This window comes from Cetorhinus maximus, chromosome 2, assembly GCF_964194155.1.
Source record: "Cetorhinus maximus chromosome 2, sCetMax3.hap1.1, whole genome shotgun sequence".
Taxonomy (NCBI): Eukaryota; Metazoa; Chordata; class Chondrichthyes; order Lamniformes; family Cetorhinidae; genus Cetorhinus; species Cetorhinus maximus.
In genome coordinates, this window is record NC_135880.1 from 14,007,744 (window position 1) to 14,035,702 (window position 27,959).

A 27,959-nucleotide genomic window follows, 5' to 3' on the forward strand; every position below is an offset into this window, starting at 1 on the left:
CAGATGTTGTACCGTCCTCGCTTATTTAACTCCATGCCAACCATTCAGGCATGAATAACTGGATGGTGATGGCAGTTTTCCCACTCCTTATTTCAGGGGTACAAAGTCATAACGATTGTATCAATGAATTTATGAAAGTAAATCCAACTCTTGGTTGGATTTGTCCATTGTTGAATGGTATTGTCCATCTCCACAGGTACCAGTCCATTTAACTACAGGACACCTGGAATTCAGAAGCTGATTGTTGCATGAGATCATTCCATGAGAAAAAACTCAACAGCATGGACAATTCATGGATGATGGTGCAGTATAGCAAGCCGGAAGAAAAGAGGGGCAAATTCAACAGTTTCATCCGCAATACTGCCGATTTTGAGAGAGATCTGGTTCACATAACCTCTCCACTTTTTGAAAAATCCTCAACACTGCTTGCGTGCAAATTTTTTACAAAAAAGGATTGATTTGTGGCAGAGAATGACCAAAGCTTAATTAATCATACTAAAGGTGAAGCTCCAACTCACTGACCCAAGGATGATACCTTCCCTCACACCAAGAACCACAACTCTTGGTCTGAATATTTGAGTGAGACTAGAAAAGGTAGTCATAGTCCACAAAAGGACCATTGGCATCTCTCTCCATTAGAGAGATGGATCTCTCTCAACATTGGTTAAACAGCTTGAGGGCACCCACTCTAATCAAGCGTGAGGCAAAGGAAGGAGGCAGGCCTCCAAGAACTACCACAGCCCGTACGTGGATTGAACTTGTGCTGTTGGCGTTATTCTACTCCACATTCTAGCTATCTGGCCAACTGAGCTAATTGACCCCAATGAGATGAGAAACAATGTGCTTTTCAAAAGAAAGTCACAATTTTCTGCTATGTCATGTTCAATGCTGGTTTCTCAATTTTGCCTTTGAATTTCTCTGATCACCTCTTCTTCCTTGTTTGGTGGCTGCGAGTACTTAGCTCTTCTTCATGTTAGGGTGGCCAGCAAGTGCCAGTAGTCCCTTTGATCAATGGAGACCATCATTCCCAAGCCAAATCCCACTCTTCTCATCATTTATACTTTGAACAGGGGTCATTCACATTCACAATAAGGAAATGGTCCAGGAGAACCTGACTCATTGTACATTTCCCTAGCTTAAGGTCACCACCATCACAGCTGAGGTAAGCAAACTCTGGAAATGATTGCAGATTAAATTTGGGACTTTTGGGTTCAGTGCCAGGTCACATAATCCATTTATTCAATGAACCACCACTGATACTCTTAAGCTAATTTCGATGTCCTCTTTAAAATTCTAACATGACCGTCACCCTATTACAGCACAGGGTGCTTTCAGAGAAAGTTCTTAGAGTAAAAAGCCCCAAGTTACATTAAATCTCAATGGTCAACATTAAATAACAAAAAGACCATTATTACTTTCTGACAAACAGTGCGTACCACCATAATTTATGATCTGGTTTGTAATAATAGGTTCAATATCTACATGTATATGGTAATTACACCAAGTGATATGGTGCAATGCAACACTGTGCAACAGATCCTGTAACGCTTTGCACGTTGTGCATGTTCTGTACAATTAACAATTGTAACAACTACAAGTTGTTGCAAAAAGTCCCAAAGATTATGGAAAGGCCACTTTTTATACAGAGCAGAATGATAACAAATTATTTGATAAGACAAATCACTTGCCCTAATTACAAGTGATTTATTTTTACCACTATCTTGTCAGTATTGTCTATAATATTGTAAAATCACAACATTCAGTTCAATAAATTATCAGCACCACGTTACGTATACCATCTAAAATAACATTTACAAACACTATTTGGTAGTGTAATAGTCAAGAATATAGCAAATATAACCTGAATGCCACTCTTCATGAATTCCACTTTGGTCACTGCTGCTTGCTGGATTTTCATCATCTTCCCCATCTGCTCCATTCACTGAGGATTCTGCATTATAAACACTTCCCTCAGGAGGGCTTGAATTGGAAGCTGCCTCCTCCTCCTCCTCTTCACTGAACTCTTCACTGGGCTGCTCCTGCAACAGACGCTCCATCGATGCCTGAAGCTCCTGCAAGTCATCTGCATCACCGTCTCCAAATATACTGCAACACACAAATTATTAAATGACTGCTTTTCTTTTTGATCACAGTTAACTTTCATTGTCCACCCTGCTCCCACTCTGTCCTCGGTTTCCAACACCATACCAATGAACTGCAGCACAAAGTTGAGGAACAGCACCTCATATTTCAATTAGATGGTTTACACTTTATGGCCTTAACATTGAGTTCAACTACTTTATATTATATCCCACATTTTCTCAGAAAGTAGATGACAGCAGTGATTCTGCTATAACCATTTACACTTCCCCTCAACCCATCTTTTGTTTCTTTACCCATCCCATAATCTTGCCTTGCATCATCATCTCTTTTATCATTTAATCATTTCTGCCCTCTGCCCCATTTCTAGCAGTTAATTGAATACTTGTTAGGTAATCCTCTCAGGAAGAGTTTATGGGTTTAAGCTCCACAAAATCTAGCTGACATATCTGTGTAGTATTGAGTGGTGGGGGTGAGGGAAGAGTTGTTGTGGTTGGGTCCTACACTATAGAAGGTGTCTTCCTTTAGAGGCATCAATTCAAGGTCTGCCAGCCCATTCCGGTAATTCACTTTGGTGCTAACGACCTCGCTAAATTTTCAAGGAAGCAACAGGAGATCTTCTTGGAACAATTCCAAAATTCCTCTGTTGTTGCCACAAAGATATATTTGTCACATATCTCATCGCTGTTTGTGGGATGTCAAAATGCAAAAATCAAAAATATGTAAAAAATGCACGAGCAATGTTGGGCAGAGCCAGTTTCAATCCCAAATGCATAGAATGGACTTAACTGTGTATGAGATGGATTTCTGGAGCAGTACATTGAGGAGACAACTAGGGATTGGGCTATTTTGGATTTAGTGTTATGTAATGAGAAAGGGCTAATTAATAACCTTGCTATAAAGGAGCCTTTGGGAAATAGTGACCATAATATGATAGAATTTCGCATTGTTTGAATGCGATAGAGTTCATTCTGAAACTAGGGTCTTCAATCTGAAGAAAGGACACTATGATGGTATGAGGGGCAAGTTGGCTATGGCGGATTGGGAAAATATACTAAAAGATTTGGTGGTAGACAGGCAATGGCTAGTATTTAAAGAAATACTACATGTTCTACAACAGATATACATTCCTCTAAGGCACAAACAGCCAAGGGAAAGGTAAATCAACTGTGGTTAACAAAGGAGGTTAAAGATTGCATTAGATCAAAGGAAATGGCTTATAAGGATGCCAGAAGAAGTGGTAAGTCTGAGGATTGGGAGCAATTTAGAATCCAGCAAAGGAAGACCAAGAAACTGATTAAGAAAGGGAAAAGAGAATATGAATGCAAACTAGCAAGGAACATAAAAGTGGACTGTAAAAGCTTCTTTAGGTATGTGAAAAGGAAGCGACTGGCTAGGACAAATGTAGGCCCATTACAGGTGGGGACAGGGGAATTTATAATGGAGAACAGGAAAATGGCAGAGAACCTAAACGGTTTGTGTGTGTCTGTCTTCACGGAAGATGATATAGAAAATCTCCCACAAATACTAGGTGACCAAGGGACTTGTGAAACTGAGGAACTAAAACAAATTAGTATCAGTAAAGAGGTGGTACATGAAAATTTAACTGGGTTGAAGGTTGATAGATCCCCTGGACCAGATGAGCTTCATCCTAGAGTGTTGAAAGAGGTGGTTAGAAAGATAACCTTGAAAATTCTACAGATTCTGGAAAGGTTCCTGTGGACTGGAAAGTAGTACATGTAAAAAATTGAGGGAAGAAAAGGGGGAATGGAGACCCACAGACCTGTTAGTTTGACATCAGTAGTAAGAAAAATGTTAAAATCTATTATTAAGGGTGTAATAACTGTACATTTTAGAAAAGAATGGTAAAATGGGGCAGCGTCAAGATGGATTTATGAAAGCAAAATCATGTTTGACAAACTTGGAAGTTTTTTTGAGGATGTTACTTGTAGCATAGATAAAGGAGAACCAGTGGATGTAGTGTATTTGGATTTTCGGAAGGCTTTTGATATGGTTCAACACAGGTGGTTAGTACAAAATTAGAGTGCATGGAATTGAGAGATTTTTTTAAAAAGAAATTATTCTTTCATGGGATTTAAATTCCACCAGCTGATGGAGTGAGATTTGAATCCATGTCCCCAGAGCATTATCCTGGGCCTCTGGATTACTATCCAGTAACATTCCCACTACACCACCTTCTCCCATTTTATACTAGTATGGATTGAGAATTTGTTAACAGGCTGAAAACAGAGTAGGAATAAACAGATCATTCTCAGGATGACAGGATGTTACTAGTGGGGTACCGCAAGGATCAGTGTTAGGTCCACACCTGTTCACCATCTATACAAATGATTTGCATGTGGGGACCAATTGTAATATTTCCAGATTTGCTGATGACATCAAACTGGGTGGGAATGTAAATTGAGGAAGAGGAGGATGCAAGAGGGCTTCAAGGACTCGGACAGCCTAAGTGAATGGGCTAGAATATGGCAGATGGAATATAACGTGAATAAGTGTGAAATTATTCAATGTGGTACAAAAAACAGAAAGGTCGAATATTTCTTAAATGGTGAGAAGTTAGGAATTGTTGATTTCCAAAGGGACCTGGATGTCCCTGTTCATGAGTCACTAAAAGCAAGCATGGAGGTGCAACAACAATTAGGGAGGCAAATGGTTTGTTGGCCTGCAATGCGGGGAGATTTGAGTATAGGAGTAAGGATGTCTTGCTGCAGTTATATAGAGCCTTAGTGAGACCTCACCTGAAGTACGGTCCCCTTATCTAAGGAGGGTTACACTTGCCATTGAGAGAGTGCAACGGAAGTTCACAAGCCTAATCCCCGGGATGGCAGGATTGTCTTATGAAGACAGATTGAGGAGACTCAGTCTGCATTCCCTAGAGTTGCGAAGAATTGGGAGTGTGGGAAGTGGTAGTGACATTGTTGAAACTTATAACATTCTTATGGGGCGTGACAGGTTGGATGTAGATAAGATATTTCCCCTGGCTGCTGAGTCTAGAACCATGGGACATAATCTCAGGGTAAGGGGTAGGCCATTTAAGACTGAGATGAGGAAGAATTTCTTTACTCAGAGGGTGGTGAATCTTTGGAATTCTCTACCCTAGAGGGCTGTGGAAGCACAATTATTGAGCATGCTTAAAACAGAAATCAATAGAGTCCTGGAGACGAATGACATCGAGGGAAATGGAGATAGTGCGGGAAAGTGGAATTGAGGTAAATGATCAGCCTTGGTCTGTCTGAATGGTGGAGCAGGCTCGATGGGCTAAATGGCTTAATGCCTGTTCCTGTGTTCCTAACTATCTTGTCTTTATTTGTGTACATCTCTGCAAAGACAAAGGACATGAAATAACTGGTAAATTAATCAAACTTAGATGATAAAACCCTAGGTCCAGATGATTGTACACATGCTATTAAAAGTAGTTGGGAAGAGACAGCACTATAACATATATCATATGAAAGTTCAGTAGAAAAGGATAAGTGCCAGAGGACTGAGGAATTACAAATTTAATTCCTGTAGCTAAAAAAGGAGATAAAACAAGTCTAAGGGGCTATAGACCAATTAGCTAAATGTTAGTGGTAGGCAAGATAATAGAATCACTCAACGATGTGACTGAAAAACATTTAGAAACCCATAATATTATAAGGAGCAGTCAGCCAAGATTTTAAAAGAGAAAATCATGATTAATCTACCCCATTGAATTCTTTGAGAAGTAACAGAGCGCAGGTAAGGGCAATATAGTAGATGTTATATATTTGGATTTTCAAAAGCCCTTCAATAAGGCACGACGCAGGAGACTCATGAGCAGTCAGAGCACAAGGACAGGTGGTGAAATGAATAACAAGTTAGTTACAAAACAGAAACACAACATGGGAAGTGCTGTTTCACGAGGATGACTGTTGTTCATAATTTATGTTAACCGATTTTATCTCAGAAATCATAAGTATAATTCTAAAATTTGAGGGCAATACCAATCTGGAGGATGTAGCTAATACAAAAAGAAGAATGTGGCAAAATACTTGAAGATATTAATAAACTTGTAGAATAGATGTTTCATTGGCAAATTAATTTCATTATAGATGTGAGGTGGCACATTTTGGTACAAAGAATAAAGTGAGCACATAATGCTTAGATTCTAAGAATTTAAATGGGGTAGAGGAGCAAAGGATTTTGGGGTGGACAGTCACAAATTACGAAAAGGTTAATGAGGTCAAAAAAGAAAGCAAGCTAAGCAGCGGGGTCCATTTCTGGGGGGATAGAATTGAAAAACAGCTAAGTTAAATAATAAATAAATGCAATAGGGAATTCAGGAGAAACTTCTTTTTAACTTAGTGGTCAGAATGTGAAACATGCTACATGGGGCAGCTGAGGCAAATAGCATAGGCGCATTTAAGGAAAGCTAGTTAAGCACATAAGGGAGAAAGGAATACAAGATTATGCTGATAGGGTTACGCATAGAGGGGTGAGAGAAGACTTGTGTGAAGCATAAATATATACCAGTTGGGCTGAATGGTCTGTCACTATGCTGTAGCCGCGACGCAATATGGATGTCACATAACAACAGCTGCTGCACTTCACTACATACAGAGAGAATGCAGTAGGTGGTTACAAATTGTAGCAGGTTTTCTGCTTATAGCCTCTTTGGTTTACTATGATCCAGCAATGACTTTGGGTGCATTTTAAATTATTAACATAGCAAAAGTTTCACAAAACTATAATGAAGTAATAGCCAAACTGAAAAATCAGCACAGATCCAAAAGCGGCTTTCATTAAAACATATACACTCAAACTTTTTTGATAGGCCTTTGCCAAACATTAAAAGCGTGACAACCTTCCCTCAAATTTTCCAGTAAATGCTAAATTCAAAAAAAGAAGCGTGTCGACACAATGCACTGAAAACAACAGTCAGAATAACTGCAAACATACGTGTCTGAATCAGAGTGGTACTCATCCTTGTTAGGCTCATCTTCTAAATCATCTAGTTCGAGATTATCCTCAGGGGCATCTGGTGCATGAAGATCATCTACGTACGTCTTGAACATTTTGTTGAGGTCAGGGAGTGAGCAGGTCCTTAGCATCTGCAGCGAAAAAAAAAAGTACATCGTGCATTCCATCTCAGAAATGGAGAAAGGTACCCACACACAGCTGGAAGACAGAGGGAGAAGAAAGGGATTGAAAAAGACAGCAAATCATTCAGTGTTACATATGCCAGCATCTTTTCAGTGAGTTTTCCTTTGCTATGTTAGTGTCTGAAACTATATGAACAGTATGTAGATATTAATTGCCCTCATAAACAAAAACAACCAAAATTGCTCAAAGGTCCCTGGCTTGTGAACTGCCCATTTCCTACTCCAGCAAAACTCCAACCTGAGACAGGCATTTGTGTCACCAAAAAGTGAGAGCAAAATCGCTGATCAGCCAACCCAAAAATCTTTAGTATTTAATTTGCATTTTTCTTATTGTTTCAAACCCTTTCCAATTTGGTGTCATTTGCCAATTGACAGCACTTTGTTTCTGACCCCCAGCCACTCTGTCTCCCCACTCCATGGCTAAACCACTAATATACTCTGTATATTAGTAATATACTCTGGAAATAGTGATCAGATGAGCGTGCTGAGACAGATCCAGTCAGATCACATACTATGCTTTCACTGGTTAGGCAGTCTTCAATCTACCTCGTGTGGCCCGACTCTTGTTTCATACTTTCTCACCTTGTGCACCCATCGCTTGTGTGGCACGATATCAAAAGCTGTGCTGAAATTTTAAAATATCATATCCACAGAATTTCCCTCAAGGTTCATAACTTGTTAGGCAAGACTGTCCTCTCATGAAACTGTTAGCTCGCTCTTACCATGTTGTGCCTTTTAAAAAAAAATTAGTCCATGGGAAGCAACATCGCTGGCAAGGCCAGCATTTATTTGGCCATCTCTACGGGGATCTAGGTACTGGCTCCACACCCTTTTTAGGGTTCCTCCTAAATACTATTAACATAACAAATGTTTGGTTTGCCAGCCAATAGTTCCTTCTGCCCTTTTTTAAAGATCAGTACTTTCCAAGCTTTGGGCAATATTCCCGTGTCTAATGATTCCCTGAAGGACATGCTCATTACCTCTGCATTGGGTACTGCAATAGAGTGTTTTCCATACCTTTGGGTTGTTTGCATCAAACAACCCAGTCGACAGCCCAATCAACAGAGAATGTTTGCCTTTGAAATTTGCTGGTGACAGTGACCAGAACAATTGCCTGGACCCCGGTGGTTCTTCCTGCGAGGGCTCCCTTGACAACGTAGCTGCTGCTCTGTCCTGTGAATATGGTGTTTTCTGGAAAAAGGGTTCACTTTGTGGGGTTTCACTGGTGCAACCATCTGTTTGATGGGAAAGGAAGGTTTAAGTACAATCTGCCGAACTGCATTTTATAAAAACATGCTTAAAAAAATTCGAAGATTCAGAAACGTAAACTCTGACTTTTTTTAAATTTATTCATAGCAAGGCTACATGTTATGTACAATTTTGGCTATTCATTTAACTTCTCATTCGCAATCAAAAACTAGCCGTGAGAGAATCAGATACCAAATGAAAATACTTCTGCACAAGGAACCAGAACTGTTTTGACAAAGTGGTGCATAAATAACGCAACAAAACCCAACAGCGACAGATGGCCACTCAGGCTCTCCAGTCAGGTTAGAATTGATCAAAGTTGCTTCCAATCTAATTCTTACTGCACCACTTAAATGACAAACTTTGGAGCTGAAGATGGAAAATCATTTGCATTAAGTAACATACTGATTCAAAATGGAAGCTTCTCCATCTTTAGGAGAGAAAGGAAATTGGTCAAGTTTGAAACAAAATATATTTGAACAAACCAGCATCCACTTTGTTTTTTCCCAGTTCAGTGTACTCTTCTGTTTTGATCCTATCCTCCTCTGACTTTTCTGGCTGAGCGACAGCACCATCTAGTGATCTGGGTATATACAGCAAAACAAGATACTGTAAGGGAATGGTTGAAAACACTTAAGCATGCTATACAAACCTCCGAAACTGAGTCCTCACTTGCAAAATAATTACTAACTCGTGATTAAGGCTCCATCCCCAACTTACTAATTTCCTTTTTTTTAAAAAAAGTGTGGCAGCACAAGTTAATTTTTTTTGTGGACATCGTCATGGTCATAGAAACAAGAATTTCCTCAAAACATCCTTTCTTCAGTTTCAGACCTGAATGTACAAGCAACACTGTTTGACAGGAGCACTGGCAACAATATCTGCATTATTCAAAATGCCGTTTCACCTCAAGTAATCGTGCCTCTCCACGGTGAATGGATTTCCAGTGTGCAGTCAAATTCAAACCAAATATGTGATTTATTGCAGATTTTATTTTGCTTTTTAATTGGGGAGTTTAACTCAACTGGTGAAACAAGATTTCAGTACAGTGAAATCTGTTAATAGGGAGGATCCCTTCCTTGATGGATAAGAAATCCACGGGTAATCCACAATACCCAAGTTTTGGAGATTTGGTCCTACCTAACAGTATATTGCAACACAGGGACTACAGTTTAAAAGTGCCTAATTGGCTGCAAAGTGCCTTGGGGGAATTCTGACGTTGTGAAAGGTGCTATATAAATGCAAGTCTTTTTGTTTTGTCAGTAGTATCCTGAGCATGAAAATGAAAACAACGGTGCAATCAGAAAAGGGGCGCTGAGCATTAAGCCAACAGAACCCAACTGGACACAACAACATCTGAGGAACAGCTATTAATTTCCATTCACCTTTCTGCGTTGCTCTCTTTTTCCCAGGCACCAATAGTGATTGGAGCCACAGGGATTTTCTCTCTACTCATTGGCTCTCCTTCTTCTAGTGCCTCGGTTTCCAAGTCCTCTAGCTCTGGAGGAAATACAGAAACTTGAGGTGATTACTCAAGTTTGAATAGTTTTATTAACTGCAGTTTGGGAACAGAGAATGTTCTTAGTTTTAGCGCCACTCAAAGAAAAAGAGAAATTGCCAGATTGCTATATTCAAGCATCAAATGCAGACACACAAGCCTTTAGGGCTTCCTAACATATTTGGAATTCACTCAACAATCAATACAGTAACATTAAATAAATTTAAGTAAAGCATGTCAAACATTCTGCAAAAAGGAGAGATGCGCAAAATTGCCTTAGACTCATCTTCAAACCAGCGACTGCACAGTATCACAAAAGAGTCATAAACTTAAATGTGACCAACTAACTTGCATTTTTTTTTGACTTTGACAAAACCTTGTGGCATAAATGAGACTACAGTTACCATATACACTGATAAGACAGGAAAGACGAGGAAGAGCTCACACATCACAAGACTGTTTTCAGGTACATACTATATTCAGGTACATACTATATATGTCCAAGGTACACCTAACCATCACCATCTATTCTCTATATTTCAACTAATAATAGATATGATTATACAGTAAACCATTAATTATAATTAGATAGTTTGCAAGAAATGCTTGGTAGAGCTGTGTACTCATTTATAGAGCATCATGAGACAACTATGTTTCAAAATTTAGAAATAGAAATTCTCCTATTTCAATGTATCCTTTTTAGTGCAATATAAAACATATTGGAAAACATGTGAATATTATCAGGAATAGTTTGGGTTGGAAGCCTGACCAAATACAGGTAACATTTTGTTTTGTTGACCACCCAGAGGCTTACTCAAGTTGTGTAAGTAATTATTTGGTGCGCCTGCCAAAATTAAATCAACAAGAAACCACAGCTCAAAGTTTTATCACGATCAATGAATACTTTGCCCCACACGAGACAGCACCCGAATCCAATGCTCACTGTATTTAAGCTTAGATTTTGTTTTGCCATAATCAAGATTACATTTAGCTTAAGAAGTGCAGCTGTGAATTTTAAGCCAGATCTCTGTGAATCTGTACAGGAGCAGTAGTACAAAATACTCAAGGAACAAGAACAGGGCTAAACATCAACACAGGAAGCTGCCTCATTTACAAAATTTGCACTAATGGCATCATAGTGTCATTCTCATACATGCACTCTTATTAGGAAGAATGAAATCTTTCTCCACTGTCAATAGGGCTTCCTCCTACAGTATGTGGGCCATGACTGAGGGAGTGCTTCATTGTCAGAGTCACCATCTTTCGGATGAGAAGTTAAACCAAGGCCCTGTCTGCCTCTCAGTTAAAAAGAGACCTCAGCATTATTCCAAAGAGCAGGGAACTGTGCCCAATAGTCCTGGACAACATTTATTCCTCAGCCAACACAAAGTCTTGTTATCTCATTGCTGTTTGTGGGGCCTTGCTGTACATAAATTGGCTGCTGTGTTTCTTACATTGCAACAGTTCAAAAATACTTCATTGCTGGGATTACCTGAGAGTGTGAAATTTGCTCTAAAATTGCAAATTCTATCTTTCTTTACAACACAAAAGGTACCACATTAGAAAGAATCATTGGCTACATGAAGGCCGGTAATTTCTTCCTGAACCAATTCTAGATGAAGCATGCCTGCCATCTATCAATTGATATGAGAAGTTACTTAATAGATAGCATGCTGCTGCGTAGAGTCCATGTGCTGTATTCATAAAATACATCCAAATCCCAGAAAAGTTCAGCTCTTCCAAATAAATGTTAGTTGTTTTCCCCAAGTGAAATCACCTACAATGCTATTTTAGAATTTACAGCAGAGAAACAGCCCAACTGAGTTATGCTGGCATTTATGCTCCACGCAAGGCACCGGTTACCCTATTCCATCTAACTCTATCAGCATATCCTTACACTCTTAATGTTATCTTTATCCTTAAATGCATCTGTATTAGTCATCTCAACTACTCCTTGTGGTAGCATTAGATGTTACATGAACACAAGGAAATGCAGAGCGTCAACAAAAAAAATTACCTTCCATCTTGTCATCGAACACTGCCGGTTTTAACACAGGAATAGATTTTTCACTTGACTGAACAGCTTCCATCGTCAAGTGTTCTGCTGTCTTAATTTCTGATGTGACAGCCTGTTCAGTAGCAATTACAGAAGTTTGAATAGCTTCATTAAGTGATCTTTGACAAATGGTGTCGTTGGCAGTATCGATGACCAGTGTGAGCGTCTGGTCAGTTTCAGCCATCGGGTCCTCTGCTGGGTAGAAACAGAAAGTGTGAAGAGCAAACTGAACGTCTAGGATTTCCATCCTGAAACCCATGTCAGCAGAGTTGTTTTTAGTCTGCACAAATCTCATGAGTTTGTGTGTCAAGGTTAACAAATCCGCCGGTATATTCCAAAAATGCCAGACAATTTCACATAAAATGTGCTTTCTTTAGATCATATTTTAACTTTTCAGTTACTTACGATTATTTTTAATGGATGTTGCATCCGACATCATTCCTGTCTGAAGTTGTAGATCTGCTTCCCCTAAAGCTTTTAAAATGGTATCAGAAGGTTCTTTCTCCCACACTTTGCGAGGTTCATCTTTAAGGAACAGTTTGATAACTTCCCCTGAGGTCTGAGCTGTTTTTTTTTCAAAATTAAATAATACACAGATAATGGAGTAGGTTAGATCTTTGCACAATCGAGTTGGCAAATCTTCACAAATTCTAGCTCCACACCTTAAGGTATGCCTTAATCTGACTTTTCATGAAACAGATTCCTGCCTCCACCCTCACCAGTCAGCGAGCATCATCAAAACTCAGCTTCATCTCTCACTCCTCAAGACCTTGACAAGGTAACAGGTTGATCCTGCAGACCAGTAATTCCACATTGCCATGATCAACTGTGTCGTTCTTGTGGATGCTCAAGGCAAGTATCTGCAAGTGCGGAGTAACTAGGCTGGAATTCTATCTGAAGCTGTTCTTCGACAGCAAGAAAGTCAGTGGCACAGGAGGGGATGAGTTGTAAATTGGAAGAAAAAAAGCACAAAGGCTAAAAACCAGAAGGAAAAAAAAGTGGAAAATTTCAAAGGTTAGAATGATAGAAAGCTGGACAATCAGTAATTCGTATCACAGAGTGTTTGGGCCGAATAATATGATGGACTCCATTATTAATCCTATTGAGTCCCATATTGAACCAGGTTATCAATGATGTAGCTTTAACCGGGTTCTTATTGGTTTGGTGTGCACTGTGCACCTTCCTGTGCAGTTTAAAAAAAATTAAGTACCTCTTTACAAATGCGTAACCATTGGTGCGTACAATAAAGTAAAGCTGTAAACGCTTCTTTATTCTCACCCTTTATCCCTGAGCAGGTTTCTTCAAGCGTGAGCTGTGCAAGAGGAATTACAGGTGGAGGCTCTGCTTCCCACTTTTTTCTTTCTCCTGCAAAGTGAGGCCCACCCTCTAGCTGCTCTTCAGGTTGTGGGTGATTCTTTTTAGCCATTTCAGCACTTGCCTGGTGTGACACTGTATCTGAATCGTGGTTTTCCTGAGATTTAAAATGTTGATTTAACCTGCGCAGAATTTCTTGTTTCTCCTTCTGGAAAAATAAGACAAAGTATGTACAAAAGCCTAAGTGGTCTAGCTAACTACATTCAATCTGAAGTATAGAGGATAGGGAAATATCAAAGGGTCTTTTTTTTTAAGAACAATGTATGTGTAGATAGAGAATAAAATTCAACTTTTCACATAATAGGCCAAAACATGCTGGCTAATAATGTTTTACATTACAGTTTGTGACCTGTACTTTTCATGAAGGCTGCTCAGGGGACAATGCACTAAGAATATGCTGGACACTACTGCGGTTTTACTGAGGTGTTGGATTCATGTGATTATGGGTACCTGTGTGCCTGATGTTTTGAGCGCAATGTGATGATGCCACCTTGGACAGGTGCAAACGGCAGAAACGTGCTATTCCAAGCTGGGATTAGAGCCAGTTTTGTGGGTGCGGAAGATCACTGACACCCCAGCGTAGCTCACACACGCTTACACATTCTCTGTATTTAAAAGTGTTTCATTTGATTCGGCCATGATTAAACTGATAGCTAGGCGAAGTAATGCGGAAACTCCAGGCCCAGATATTTAAACTGAGTCCTCGTCTTTCCTGTGGCATCAACGTTTGGGGTGGGATCTTCTGGTCCCAGCAAAGTCAGTGGACTTTTGCTGACTCACCGCATCCGCCGTTTACAAAATTAGTTGGTTTAATGGACGAAAGCATTAAACACGTCTATGATTGTAGCGGTTTAATCTTGAATTTGGATAAGTTCTCCTGCATTGAAAATGCAATCACATGAAAAAAGTGTTAAATTCTTGAAATGACAAATAGCCCGTAATTTTGTCAAATGATATTTGATCTTGGGGCGTTTGATGGGAATCTTGGTTCAGCACACTTCATTTCTTTCCCTCCACTCTGTACCTTACCCACATCGGATTATTCATGTTGCAAAAAACAGCCCACTTCCAAGTCTTGAAGAGATGCAACTTTTATGGTTGTACAATGTAGGAGTGCACATTACCATAGGATGAATTATTTAGCTGACTTAGCAATATAAAGGAGACATTACGGTTCGCATAAATGATCAGATGTAAGAAAAACAATTTTCACTTTTTTTTTTTACCTGGTCTGAAGAGGAAGACAACATCAGTTTGCTACGTTTCTTAATTAAATTTAGATATATACAAAGAACAAGTTAAGCAAAATAATTTAGAACATTTTAAAAGTATATAAAGCATACTCTTTAGCCTTCTAATTCTGTGCCAGTTCTATGTGAGAACAGTCAAAAGCTAATCATGCTACCATGGTCTCGCCCCAAAGCTCTGCATCTTCCTTTCACAGAATCATAATGCATGGATGTAGGCCATTTGGCCCATTGTGCCTGTGCTAGCTCTTTGAAAGAACTATCAGATTAGTCCAATTCTCCTGTTCTTTCACAATATTATATCAAATATTTATATAGCTTCCATTTTAAAAAAAAGAAGCAATGAACATGGCATTTTCTGAAAGTGAGCAATCACAAATATTTGCTCCAGGAATATATGTGACTGGTGGAACAGTAAATTAGTCTTTAATCAAAAGCTAGATACTATTTAGGTTAGAGTTTATGGGTCAGTCGAACTCTCACCTGCATAATGGAAGCACCGGGCTTTCTCATTTCCTCAGGCATTTCCTTGACTGTTTGGGTCTCTCCTTCCTGACATGAAAAATAGAATGAAATATTATTCTTGTGACTTTCTTTTTTTAAAATCTATTCTTGTGATGTGGACGTCACTGGCAAGGCCAAAATTTACTGCCCATTCCCAGTTGCCCTTGTACAACCCAGTGGCATGCTAGGCCACTTCAGAAGGCTGTAAAGAGTGAACAAGGGTGCTATCCGGTACTGGAGCCACATAGTCCAGACCAGGTAAGGTCAACAGGTTTCCTTTCCAAAAGGAAATTAGTGAACTAGTTGTGTTTCATATTAATTTTAGATTACAGGTCATCCCAACATGATCTGACAGAGTGCTGCAGAAAGCAGAGCTGGCCTGCCAGTAATTGAAACGAGAGAAAAGACGGATGGTTTTGGGGAGAGACCCTATATCAGAACTATAGTTCTTCCTAGCTCTACAGCCAAAGCATGGTCTGCCTTTTCTACTTTCAGATGTTGACAAACTTGTTGTGTTTTCAGCATTTTCTGTTTTTATATCAAAGAATTAGTCAGCATTTCTACTCCAGATTTCTATTCTGGTTAGAACATATAGACATTAGGTAGAGAGAGTCAAGCTCAGCTGTGACTCCTCTTGAGGTCCAAAAGCCTATGGAGCCTCACCACGCACTGCAGTGCTGCTTAGGATCACAGGAACAGAAACTTGAACGTATTCTTCTGTTGAAGAGCTTGGCATCAGAACTACCCATTCAGGCCAGCTCAGCTGAAACTGAATAAGTGGCTAAATCCACAAAGGACAGCATTGTTAAATTCTGTGAAACAAAATTCTGTTATTTTGTCTTTAAGATTTAACTTTTCGCTGGCTTCTTGAATTCTCAGCATGAAATTTACTGACTGATGTGGAGAGAAGCAACTTCAAGGTGAAGTAGTCAGCATTGGTAGCAGGTAACAGATCAGATGAACTCTGGGCTCAATACTCCAAGGACTTCCAGAAGAAGTTTCACGAACAATAAAAAGTCCAAGGTAAAACCAAAATATTGCTGTAAATTAACAATAAAGGGCAGGCTAACATGGGCATGATGGACTGAATGGTCTCCTTTCGTGCTGTATGATTCCACAACAGATGTGGAAATGAAAGGTAATAACAACTTCCACTTATATAATGCCTTTAACATAGTAAAATTGCCCATGGTGCTTCACAGGAGCGATTATTAAATAAAATTTGACACAGAGGCACATAAAGAAATGTTGGGATAAGTGAACCAAGCTTGGCAAAGAGATACGGTTTAGGGGCAATTTTTTAAAAATTCATTCATGGGATGTGGGTGTCACTAGCTAGGCCAGCATTTATAGCCCATTCCTAATTGCTCTTGAGAAGGTGGTGGTGAGCTGCCTTCTTGAACCACTGCAATTTTTAAAAGGAGGGGGGAGGGGCGCGGAAAGATTTGGGGAGGGAATTCCAGAGTTCAGAGCCCAGGCAGCTGAAAGCCGTCAATGGTGCGTGCAGAAAATCAGGGACGTGCAAGATGTTAGAACTGGATTATGGACAGGGTAAATAGTGAGAAACTGTTCCCACTCAAGAGAACATCAAGAACTAGAGGGCATAGATTCAAATAGTTGGCAAAAGGAGTAAATTGATGCGAGGAAAGATTTTTTCACCCAGAGGGTGGCTGGAGTCTGGAACAAACTTGTTGAAAAAGTGGTGGAGGTAGGTTCAATCAAGGTATTCAAAGAGGAATTGGATTGCTACCTTAAAAGAAAGAATGTGCAAGGTTACAGGGATAAGGCAGGGGAGTGGGACTAGGTGGAATACGCTTTCAGAGAGCCAGTGCAGACTCGATGGACCGAATGGCCTCCTTCTGCACTGTAAAGATACTGTGATTTAGCCGCCCGAGCCTAGCCCACCATTCACTGAGATCATGGTTCATTAAGGAAGAGGAGCAGGCGGTCATTCAGCCCACCAAGCCTACTGCAACCTAACTCCATATACATGCATTTGTCTCAGAATAGATTTAAAATTAATAACTGACCCAACAGTAACTGCTATTTGGAGAAATGTGTTCCGAACTTCTACCACCCTTTGTGCGTCGAGTCATTTCATAACTTGACTCCTGAAAGGTCTGGCTCTAATTTTTAGGCTATGTTGCCTAGTTACAGATTCACACTAGCGGAAATAGGATAGATATCAGTTAACTTTTATACCTAGAAAACTTTGATCAAATCACCCTTTAAATCTTCTGTAACTGCTTGGACAAGGCACAGTGCCTCACGTGAAACATTAACTCCTTGCTTGGGGAACAGCGTAACATGTTCAGGAAGTGGAGAAATTTACCATGTGAAAAGAACAACTGGCACAATGCGCAGGTCCACCATCGAAAAGTGGAGCCAAACTCTTTTGAAAGGAACTCAAAAAAAAATTTAAGATACACTTACAATGCCCACGTCTTTCAGTGCAGCGGTCATCGAAATAGCAGGCGTGCTGGACTTGGCTGGTGACGGGGGTTTGGAAGATATGGCTGATGCTTGTCGTCCAGGGAAGGAGGATGAAGATGCAGCTGATGCTACAGGAGTTGCCGCAAATAGCTGCTTAAAACCTTTTGCTGCAAGCTGAGCAAAATTTGAGAATGGATGTGTTATTTTCACATTGAATCATAGACACATGTGGCAATAATAGGGAGCCTCTTTGAAAGAGCTATCCAATTCATGCTACTCTCCTGTTTATTGCCCATACTCCTGCAATGTTTCCCCTTCAAGTATATATTCAATTCCTTTTGAAAGTTGCTTTAAATCTGCTTCCACCACCCTTCCAGGCAATGCATTCCAGATCCTACAACAATAACTTGAAAATGACAAACTGTTTACAGATAACATAATTTGGATCGTAATTGAACAAAATAATTAAGGGAAACAACTGTATTTCCTTCTTTAACCATGGGAACATAGAACATAGGAGCAGGAGTAGGCCATTTGACCCTTCAAGCCTGCTCCACCATTCAATAGGATCATGACTGATTTGTTTGTGCCTCAACTCCACTTTCCTGTCTGCCCCCCATAACCCTCGACTCCCTTTGTCAATCAAAAATCTATCTAACTCAACATTTTAAAAATTTAATGACCCAACCTCCACTGCTTTCTGGGGAAGAGAATTCTACATATTAACGACCCTCAGAAAAAATTTCTCCTCATCTCAGTCTTAAAAGGGTGACCTCTTATTCTTAAACTGTGGTCCCTAGTTACGAACATACGAATTAGGAGCAGGAGTAATCCACTCAGCACCTCAAGCCTGCTCCACCATTCAATAACACTATGGCTGATTTGATGGCAATCTTAACTCCACATTCATATCTATCCTTAATAACCTTTCACCCCCTTGCTTCTCAAGAATCTAACAACCACTGCCTTAAAAATATTCAAAGACTCTGCTTCTACTGCCTTTTGAGAAAGAGTTCCAAAGACTCCTGACCCTCAGAAAAAAATTTTCCTTACCTCAGTCTCAAATGGGCAACACCTTATTTTTTAAACAGTGACCCCTAGTTCTAAATCCCTCCACAAGAGGAAACATCCTTTCAGCATCCACCCTGTCAAGACCCCTCAGGATCTTATATGTTTCAATTAAGTCACCTCTTACTCTTCTAAACTCCAGCGGATACAAGCCGAGCCTATCCAACCTTTCCTCATAAGACAACCCTCCCATCCCTAGTCTAATAAACTTTCTTTGAACTGTTTGTAATGCATTTACACTCTTCATTAAATATGGAGACAAATACTGTACATAGTGCTAAATGTAGTCTCACCAATGTCCTGTATACTTGAAGTATAACCTCCCTAATTGCGTTCAATTCCCCTTGCAATAAACAATAACATTCTATTAGCTTTCCTAATTACTTGCTGTACCTGCATTCTAACCATTTGTGATTATTGCACTTGGACACCCAGATCCCTCTACATCTCAGAGCTCTGCAATCCCTTACCATTTAGATATTATCCTTTTTTTAAAAAAACTTTTTCCTGCCAAAATGGACAATTTCACAGGATATTCCCTTTCCCAGATCTTTTCCAACTCACGTAACCTATCTATATCCCTTTGTAGTTTTAAGACTCCCCCATAAGACGAAGCATCCCCTTGATATCCACCCAATCATGTCCCCTCAGGATCTTTATATGTTTGAATAAACTCTCATTCTTTTAAACTCCAATGGGTATCAGCCCAACCTGTTCAACCTTTCTTACATTAAGTTATTACTTTCCCTGTTGAAAAACCTTCGGCACAGTATCTTCCAAGGTTTAAAAGTGCATTCAATACTTGATACATGACATGGATGGCTAAGCCACTGCAAATTAAAAGCCCTTATATGTCACCATAATATGTTCCACATTTCCATAACTCTACTTATAATACCCATCTCATGATTAAAATAGGTGCAGATATTATAGTTGTTTCAGCATGAATACGGTTTCAACAACTGGCAACACCAGGCTCTACCTTGTCCCCTCTTTCATCAGCCTCATGTTTTACCATAGTCTTCAACTGCCAAGCTGATACCATGCCCTGGACGTTCTTCCACTTATCAGCAAAACTGAAATTATCCTTTTCAACTCTCTCAAACGCCATATCCCTTCTCAGTACAACCTGGGAATCAGCAGACAAGGCCCTGAGCTCAGCTTTCATCCCCACATTCAATCCAGCTTTCCTTCACCTTAGTAATAATAATGCCCACCTCAATTCCGACCTTTCATCCTCTACCACTCAAACCCTAATATACATTGCTTCCCCGCGGGAATTCTCCAACGTTCTCCTTTCTAATTCAACCTTCATCAACGACAAATCACCCAGAAAGTCGCGGGCCATATCCCAATCCCCCACTAAGGCCATCGCGGTGCTGCCCCATCACCAAATTCCGGCATCGCTGACAATAAGATTCACGTCCTTGCCTTCAGCTCTCTACATAGCCTCCTCCCCTTGTGTACACCGTCCAGTCTTGTCCCTGAGTACATTTTCTGTTCTACCAACACTGACCAACTTTTCAACCTTGTGTTTGTGCCCCTGCCCCCGCAAACCCCCACAAATCCCAATCCTCTTTCCCAGTCCCCAAGGCTTGATATTTGCTCGCTGTCGACCACCCTGTGTTAATTGTATATTGATTGTACTTTAATGCATGCAGGTGGTGAGCATTAACAGGGGATTCACTTGTTGTTCCTAAGTTATATTGGTACAGCACCTTTAACTGAATGAAATGTCCTAAGGAGTCTCACAGGAGCATTATAGAACTAAGTATGACACCAAGCCACATAAGGAAAAACTACGTCAGATGACGAAAAGCTTGGTCAAAGAGGTAGGTTTTAAGGAGTGACTTAAAGGAAGAAAACAAGGTAGAAAAGCAGAGAGGTACAGGGAGGGAATTCCAGAGCTTGGGGCCTAGGCAATTCAAGGTATACCCACCAATGGTGTAGCTGCAATTAAAAGTGGAGTTGCACAGGAGGCCAGAATTAGAGGAGCCGAGGTCTTGGGGGGTTGTGGGGCTGGATGAGATGGCAGAGAAAGGGAGGGATAAGGCCTTAGAGGGATTTGAAACAATGATGAGAATTTTAAAATCAAGATGTTATTTGACTGGGAACCACAGTAAGCACAGGAGTAATAGAAGGGTTGCAGAGATAAACCAGGGAACTACAGGCCAGTGAGTCTCACGTCAGTGGTAGGGAAACTATTGGAGAAAATTCTGAAGGAGAAAATCTATCTCCACTTGGCGAGACAAGGTTTGGTCAGGGATAGTCAGCATGGCTTTGTCAGAGGGAGGTCATGCCTAACAAATTTGATTGAATTTTTTGAGGAGGTGACCAGGTATGTAGATGAGGGTAGTGCAGTTGATGTAGTTTATATGGGTTTCAGCAAAGCCTTTGACAAGGTCCCACATGGGAGACTTATAAAGAAGGCAAATGCACATGGGATACAGGGTAATTTGACAAGGTGGATTCAAAATTGGCTTAGTTGTAGGAGACAGAGGGCGATGACAGAAAGATGCTTTAGTGATTGGAAGCCTGTGTCCAGTGGCGTACCCTAGGGATCTGTGCTGGGTCCCCTATTATTTGTCATTTATATAAACGACATAGATGACTATGTGGGGGGTAGGATTAGTAAGTTTGCAGATGACACAAAGATTGGCCGGGTGGTTAACAGTGAGGTTGAGTGTCTTGGGCTACAGGAAGATAAAGACGGGATGGTCAAATAGGCAGATAAGTGGCAGATGGAATTTAACCCTGAAAAGTGTGAGGTGATACACTTTGGAAGGAGTAATTTGTCAAGGAAGTATTCAATGAACGGCATGATACTAGGAAGTTCTGAGGAACAAAGGGACCTTGGCGTGTGTGTCCATAGATCTCTGAAGGCGGAGGGGCATGTTAGGGGGGTGGTGAAAAAGGCATATGGGACACTTGCCTTTATCAATCGAGGCATAGATTACAAAAGTAGGGAGGTCATGTTGGAGTTGTATAGAACCTTGGTGAGGCCACAGCTGGAGTACTGTGTGTAGTTCTGGTCGCCACATGATAGGAAGGGTATGATTGCAGTGGAGGGAGTGCAGAGGAGATTCACCAGGATGTTGCCTGAGATGAAACATTTAAGTTATGAAGAGAGGTTAGATAGACTTGGGTGGTTTTCGTTGGAGCAGAGAAGACTGAGGGGCGACCTGATCGAGGTGTACAAGATTATGAGGGGCGTGGACAGGGTGGGTAGGGAGCAGCTGTTCCCCTCAGTTGAAGGGTCAGTCACGAGGGGACATAAGTTCAAGGTGAGGGGCAGGAGGTTTAGGGGGGGATGTGAGGAAAAACTTTTTTAGCCAGAAGGTGGTGACGATCTGGAATGCACTGCCTGGGAGGGTGGTGGAGGCGGGTTGCCTCACATCCTTTAAAAAATACCTGGATGAGTCCTTGGCACAGCACAACATTCAAGGCTACGGGCCAAGTGCTGGTAAATGGGATTAGGTTGGTAGGTCAGGTGTTTTTCACGTGTCGGTGCAGACTCGATGGGCCGAAGTGCCTGTTCCGCACTGTGATTCTGAGATTCTGCGAATAGGACAATGGGGCTTAGTGTGAGTTAAGATATGGGCAGCAGAGTTGTGGATGACCTCAAGTTTACGGACAGGAATGTTAGATGTAAGAAAACAAGGATGAATGTTTCAGCAGATGTGGTGAGACGGGGCGAAGTTACGTAGATGGAAATAGGCAGTCTTAGTGATGGCACATAGATGAGGTCGGAAGCTCATCTCAGGACCAAATGTGACAGCAAGGTTGTGAACAGACTGACTTAATATTAGACTGTCACCAGGGAGAAAGATGGAGTCAGTAGCTAGGAATGGAGTTTGGAGCAGGGACTGGAAACAATAGCTTCAGATTTACTGATATTTAATTGGAGAAAATTTCTGCTCATCCAATACTGGATGTCGGATATGCAATCTGATAATTTAGCAACAGGAGAGGAGTCAACAGAGGTGGTGGTGAAGTAGAGTTGAGTGTCATCAGCGAACATGTGAAAAGTAACGTTGTGTCTTCAGATGATGTCACCGAGGGTCAGCATGTGAATGAGAAATAGGAGGGGGCCAAGAGCAGATCCTTGGGGGACACCAAGGTAATGGTGTAGGAGCAAAAAGGGAAGAGAAGGAACAGACAAACTGTGGTTGTTGGCTTAGGGAGTGCATGTTTGCAATGTGTACCTCTGTAAATAAATGCTTATAAAGTGTGCAAAGATTGGCCCCAGTTCTGTCCTTCACCACCTAACATTCTGGAATATAACATCCTGGATTCAAATATATTTTAAAAAAATCTAATGAGCATTGGCCCCGAATGCATCAATTGGACAATTATTAAGCTTTCACGAGATTAATATTTTAACAATTAATTATCATAAGCGTACAACTCATTTCCACATTCTATTGTTTATCATTGAGAGAGAGAGAGTCTGGCTACAAAGCATAAATCTATTAGCAAGGATTAAAGTGACATGGCTTAGTATTTTAACTGGGACAATAAAGTGCTTACATGCTCTTCCCAAGCCTTCCTTTCTCTTTCGTAAGCCTCTCTTCTCTTTTTCTCAAGTTGTTCTTTAAGCACTGCAGCTCGTGTATTTGCTTGAGCCTATAAAACAGGTTCAAAATAAAACCATTCTGCAAAAAATAGCTTCTTTTTTCCCATAAAATGGTTTGATAAGTGACGACCACAAATTAAAACTGCACTAAGAACAGATCTTTCTGCAAACTAAAACCCAAGTTAGAAGCAGCACACTGCCCAAGTGTGTGGTGGAGGCAAGATCAATCGAGGAATTATGGAGGGGATAGGATTATTATCTGAAAAGAATGAATTTGCAAGGCTAGGGGGAGAAGGCAGGATTAGGTGAATTGCTCCTTCAGAGAGCCAGCAGAGACACCATGGGCTGAATGTCCTGTTTCATTGCTGTTACCATTCTATGATTCTAACTTTTGAATGGATTTTACATAATAGCTTTTAGTATTAGGAGGTGCATTTTGTATGCTCATGAGTTCCATGAGTTCATTGTAAGTTGTTCTGAACAAAAATGCAGAATGAAGCGGCATTGGAGATAAAAGCAATTCAGAAACCAAACTCCAGTGGAAACAAGGCAGTGTAGCAGATATCACCTTAAAATGAAGTTACAGCCCTCAAATCACTGCAGCATCTTATTACAACAATGAGCTCCATGGTTCTCTGCATTTTCCAGCCCTTTCTTGTTGACAGTACCCAACATGGCAGACATCAATTGCCAAAGTTGTACACTGCCAATGTTGTTGCTCCATGGTGCCCATGTGGCAGAGTTAATGATCACCATTCAACATCTTCCCCCAATGATTTCAATTTAAAATTCTCATGCTCGTGTTTAAATCCCTTGTGTCTTTTGGCTTCAACGCTCCTTAAATCTGTTACTTTATCCAGCCCCACAACCTCCCCATAAACTCTGCTTGTCTAATGCTGCCCAACTGCGCACGTGAATCTTTCTTCATCTCACCGCCATAGTGTCATCAGCACATGGTCTGCAATTTCCAGCTTCTCCACCTAGTTCTCACCCTGCAGAATGTGAATAAGGTTAGAAGATTATTCTGGTAGTTAGATGCAGAGGTGTAGTAGAGGGCTCCCATAGAGCACAAACCAGTTGTGCCAAATAGCCCGTTTCTGGGTTGAAAATTCGACGTAATTCTTTCAAAGGCACAAAGTACTTATCAGCACAAGGAGCATCTTTAATTAGGGATACTTTTCACTCCCATAGAAATCACTCGAGCAGTCACACAGGAAATATTCCAAGAAGACTAACTGCGTAGCAATCTTAGAGAAAATCGTAAACATTGTTTGGTGTGTAGGCCAGGTATAAGCCACTACCAAAGTCAACGTTTTTTTTGACTGGTGGAAAGTATGACTGGAGGTTCCCCAGGGGCCGGAATAAGGACCACTACTTTTCTTATTAGATATACATATGACCTGGATTTGTATATAGGAAGTACAATTTCAAAGTTCACAGATGATTCAAAACTTGAAAATTAAGTAATAAGTAGGATAGTAGAAGTCTTCAGGATAAAAACAGGTTGGTGAAATAGGCATACACTTGGCCATTAAACGATACAGTGCGAAGTTAAGTGTGAAGTGATGCACTTTGGTCGGAACAACATAGAGAAGCAGTTTAATCTGAACGGTATCATTTTGAGAGGTGTTTAAGAGCAGATGAATCTAGGGTGCATTAGTGACAAATCTTTGAAGATGACAGGGCAAGTTGGGAAGGCAGTTAAGAAAGTGTAAGAGATACTTGGCTTCATTAGTAGGCGTATTGAAAAAACAAGGAATCATACAAGTTTATCATATCATCCTCTTCCAACGTTTTACCACCATCATCCACCTGCATGGATCGTTGACAGAGAATGTCACCTGTGTTAGGAAATAGAGATAGTTTAAGTAAGTTGTATTTGTATGTGTTAGGAATGAGTTTTAGCTTTAAAGTTTAAGTCTGATTTGTATTTCTGTATCCGTTTGTTAAGAAAAGGTCAAATTGAGCTTTAGTTTTACTTTAAAAAGGTGCTTGCATTTCTGATGAGTGTACGACTTAAGAAGTTAAGCAAACACAAAAATAGAGTTGGGCTGTTGCCTAGCAACGGGCTCCATCGAGGCAGGTCCCTCCCACAGACACATAGAAAAACTAAAGAAACAGCAGTTTTAAGTTCAGTTTGGAGCCAAGATCCCAGAGAGACTGGACTCTGGGAGAGGGGGCTGCAGATTTCCCAAAAGAACCAAAAGATCCCAAGACCAACGGAGTGAGACGGAAACAGGGGAAAGTCCCAAGCAGACCTTCTAGTCAAAGGACGGACAGGAACCTGGAAAAGGTCCTGTTAAGTGAAGTTAAGAGTGAGGGGCTGAGAGAAAGGCTCCAAGATTCGGATTTAAAGAGACAAAAGCGGCAGAAAGCAGATTTTAAGCAAGAGCAGCTTGCAAGAGGCAAGAAGGTCCAAAGAGACAACTGAAGGTCTGTAACTCTTTGCTATGGGCACATGAAGCAGTGGTACTGTTGATGGCGGAGTCAGTGAGAGAGAGTGCGTGGAAGACAGCTTGAATGTATGTGGTGAACCAGGGAAGAGGGACATCGGAAGGAGAGTTGAAACTCTGGAGGTGGACCCTTGTGGAAGGCGTCCGAGAGAAAGCATCGGCTTGGGAGGAGATTCCAAGGTAAGGTCTTGGAGAGTAGAGGTTGGAAACCCTCGTGTGAAAGACGGAGTTCAGTGAGATTGGTTGTCGTAAAAATGTCCTTTAGGGAAGGAAATCTGCTGTCTTTACCTGGTCTGGCCTACATGTGACTCCAGACCCACAGCAATGTGGTTGAATCTTAAATGCCCTCTGAACAAGGGCAGTTAGGGATGGGTAATAAATGCCATCATCCCATGAACAAATAAAAAACATGCTGCCTTTCAGTTACATCAATTGAAAATATGTTTCCACATGTTTGCTGGTAATACAAAGCTTCACCACTCTCCAACACCTCTGCTGTCTTCAAATTGTCGCTTGGTAGTACAAAAATTGAGTATTACTGAAGAAAAGAGACATGCTGTCAAAGCTTTTCGTCTTGCATTCACCAGGACAGTTCACAAGAATCTCAGTAGTAAACGGAACAACAATCTATACTGCATGAGAAGTGTGTGCTGAGTGGTTGGCAAGTGGACTCTAATTGCTGGAGAAGAGACACACAGACTCGAAATGTTAACTCTCTTTCTCTCTACACGGATGCTGTCAGAGCTGAGTTTTCCAGCATTTCCTGTTTTACTTCAAATTTACAGCATCTGCAGTATTTTGCTTTTATTTTAGTAAAAATTGTTGTTCCCTCTACCATTGGTATTCTTGTGAACTGTCCTGATGAGTGCAAGACGAAAAGCTTCGACAGCACATCTGTTTTTTCAGAAATGTCTTGAAATTGTTATACTATTTGTCAGACAGTCATTATTAGACCAGTAGAGATTTCCTTTAATTAAAAGGTGGGAAGACCGAAGCTACTGTCTTTGGCCCCTGTTGTAAATTGTATCCCCACCAATTCTACTACACCAGGGCTGTTCAACCCTTTTGCCTGAGGGGCCAACATTTTCAATTTTTACTCATCTAAGGGGCCTATGAACAAATTTCAGCGAGGTAAGGTTTGGCACATTAAACATGAATTTAAATAAAAATCAATGTCAAAGCAAAATATTGATAATTTTAAAAAAGGAGTAATAAATAAAAATGACCATTAGAAAGTGCCAAGCGGCAGAGCTAACCAATAAAAACTTTTTTACCTTTTCATTTAAGAAGCAGAGCTAGAAAGACAGACTGGGCCCCAAGTCCTGGTTAGCAAGGAAGGTGTGGGGACCGTAGCCTAGCGAAAGAGTTGGTGTAACTAACACCAACCACAAGTTCATCTCTGGTGACACAAACTCCGAGCTGGCCTCAGCGGGATTCATACAAAAGTGGGGGTCGGAAACACACTGCCCTTCAGCCTGGGTTGTACTCTTCTCCTGGCCTGCTTTGACATAGGTTTTCAGTGAGGGGTGGGGGAAGTGGGGCTGCGTATGTCTGGCTCACTCATTCGCTCATGCATAGACTTGGACTCATTCAGCACATGTGAGAGAGAAAGAGTCTGCGTGTGTGAGAGAGTGAGAGAGAGAGTGAGAGAGTGAGAGAGAGAGAGAGAGAGAGAGAGAGAGAGAGAGAGAGAGAGAGTGAGTGGCCTGTGATTGGAGGAGCAGCTACTTGGAGATCTGTCACTTCTACTTACTTGTATTTTGAACAGCGAGTCCACGGGCCTGACAGAGGGAGGCACGCTGGACCAGGTTGGACAACCCTGTTCTGCACTATTCTCTACACCAACTTCATCCCTTTTATGGCAACTGTTTGAGGCCAAACCAGACTGTTGACAACCTTGGTGTCATATTTGACCCCCCAAGATGAGTGACCAACCACATATCGTGCTGTACTAAGACCAGCTGTTTGCACCTCCATAACATTGCCTGTCTCCAACCCTGCCTCAGCTCATCTACTGCTGAAACATTCATCCATGCCCTTATCATCTTGGGACTTGACTATGCTAACAGATTCCTGGCTGGCTTCCCAGTCTTCCCTCCATAAACTTGAGGTCATCTAAAACTCTGTCTGAGCTTGCATCGTCCCATTCACCTATCACCCTGTGCTCACTGACCTACATTGGCTCACGGTTAAGCAATGCCGATTTTAAAATTCTCATCCATGTTCCCAAATCCTTCAATGGCTTTGCCCCTCTCCCA

The 27,959-nt window shown here is 40.9% G+C and overlaps 1 protein-coding gene across 14 annotated transcripts in view; it reads right to left on the bottom strand.

Annotated features, from left to right (window-relative positions):
• Window positions 1–27,959, bottom strand: part of nek1 (NIMA-related kinase 1) — a 166,891-nt gene that overhangs the window by 30,589 nt on the left and 108,343 nt on the right. For 10 of the 14 annotated variants that reach the window (XM_078560992.1, XM_078560953.1, XM_078560932.1 and 7 more), the window contains 11 exons: window positions 23,203–23,298; window positions 17,605–17,778; window positions 15,151–15,219; window positions 13,325–13,568; window positions 12,452–12,610; window positions 12,008–12,241; window positions 9,878–9,992; window positions 8,978–9,075; window positions 8,262–8,479; window positions 7,042–7,193; window positions 1,862–2,106 (listed from right to left, as the gene is read on the bottom strand). In XM_078560992.1, the coding sequence (XP_078417118.1) occupies window positions 1,862–2,106; window positions 7,042–7,193; window positions 8,262–8,479; window positions 8,978–9,075; window positions 9,878–9,992; window positions 12,008–12,241; window positions 12,452–12,610; window positions 13,325–13,568; window positions 15,151–15,219; window positions 17,605–17,778; window positions 23,203–23,298 (1,804 nt within the window). The remainder of the gene's footprint in view (window positions 1–1,861; window positions 2,107–7,041; window positions 7,194–8,261; window positions 8,480–8,977; window positions 9,076–9,877; window positions 9,993–12,007; window positions 12,242–12,451; window positions 12,611–13,324; window positions 13,569–15,150; window positions 15,220–17,604; window positions 17,779–23,202; window positions 23,299–27,959) is intronic. The other 4 variants (XM_078560972.1, XM_078560945.1, XM_078560915.1 and 1 more) reach the window with 2 other exon arrangements.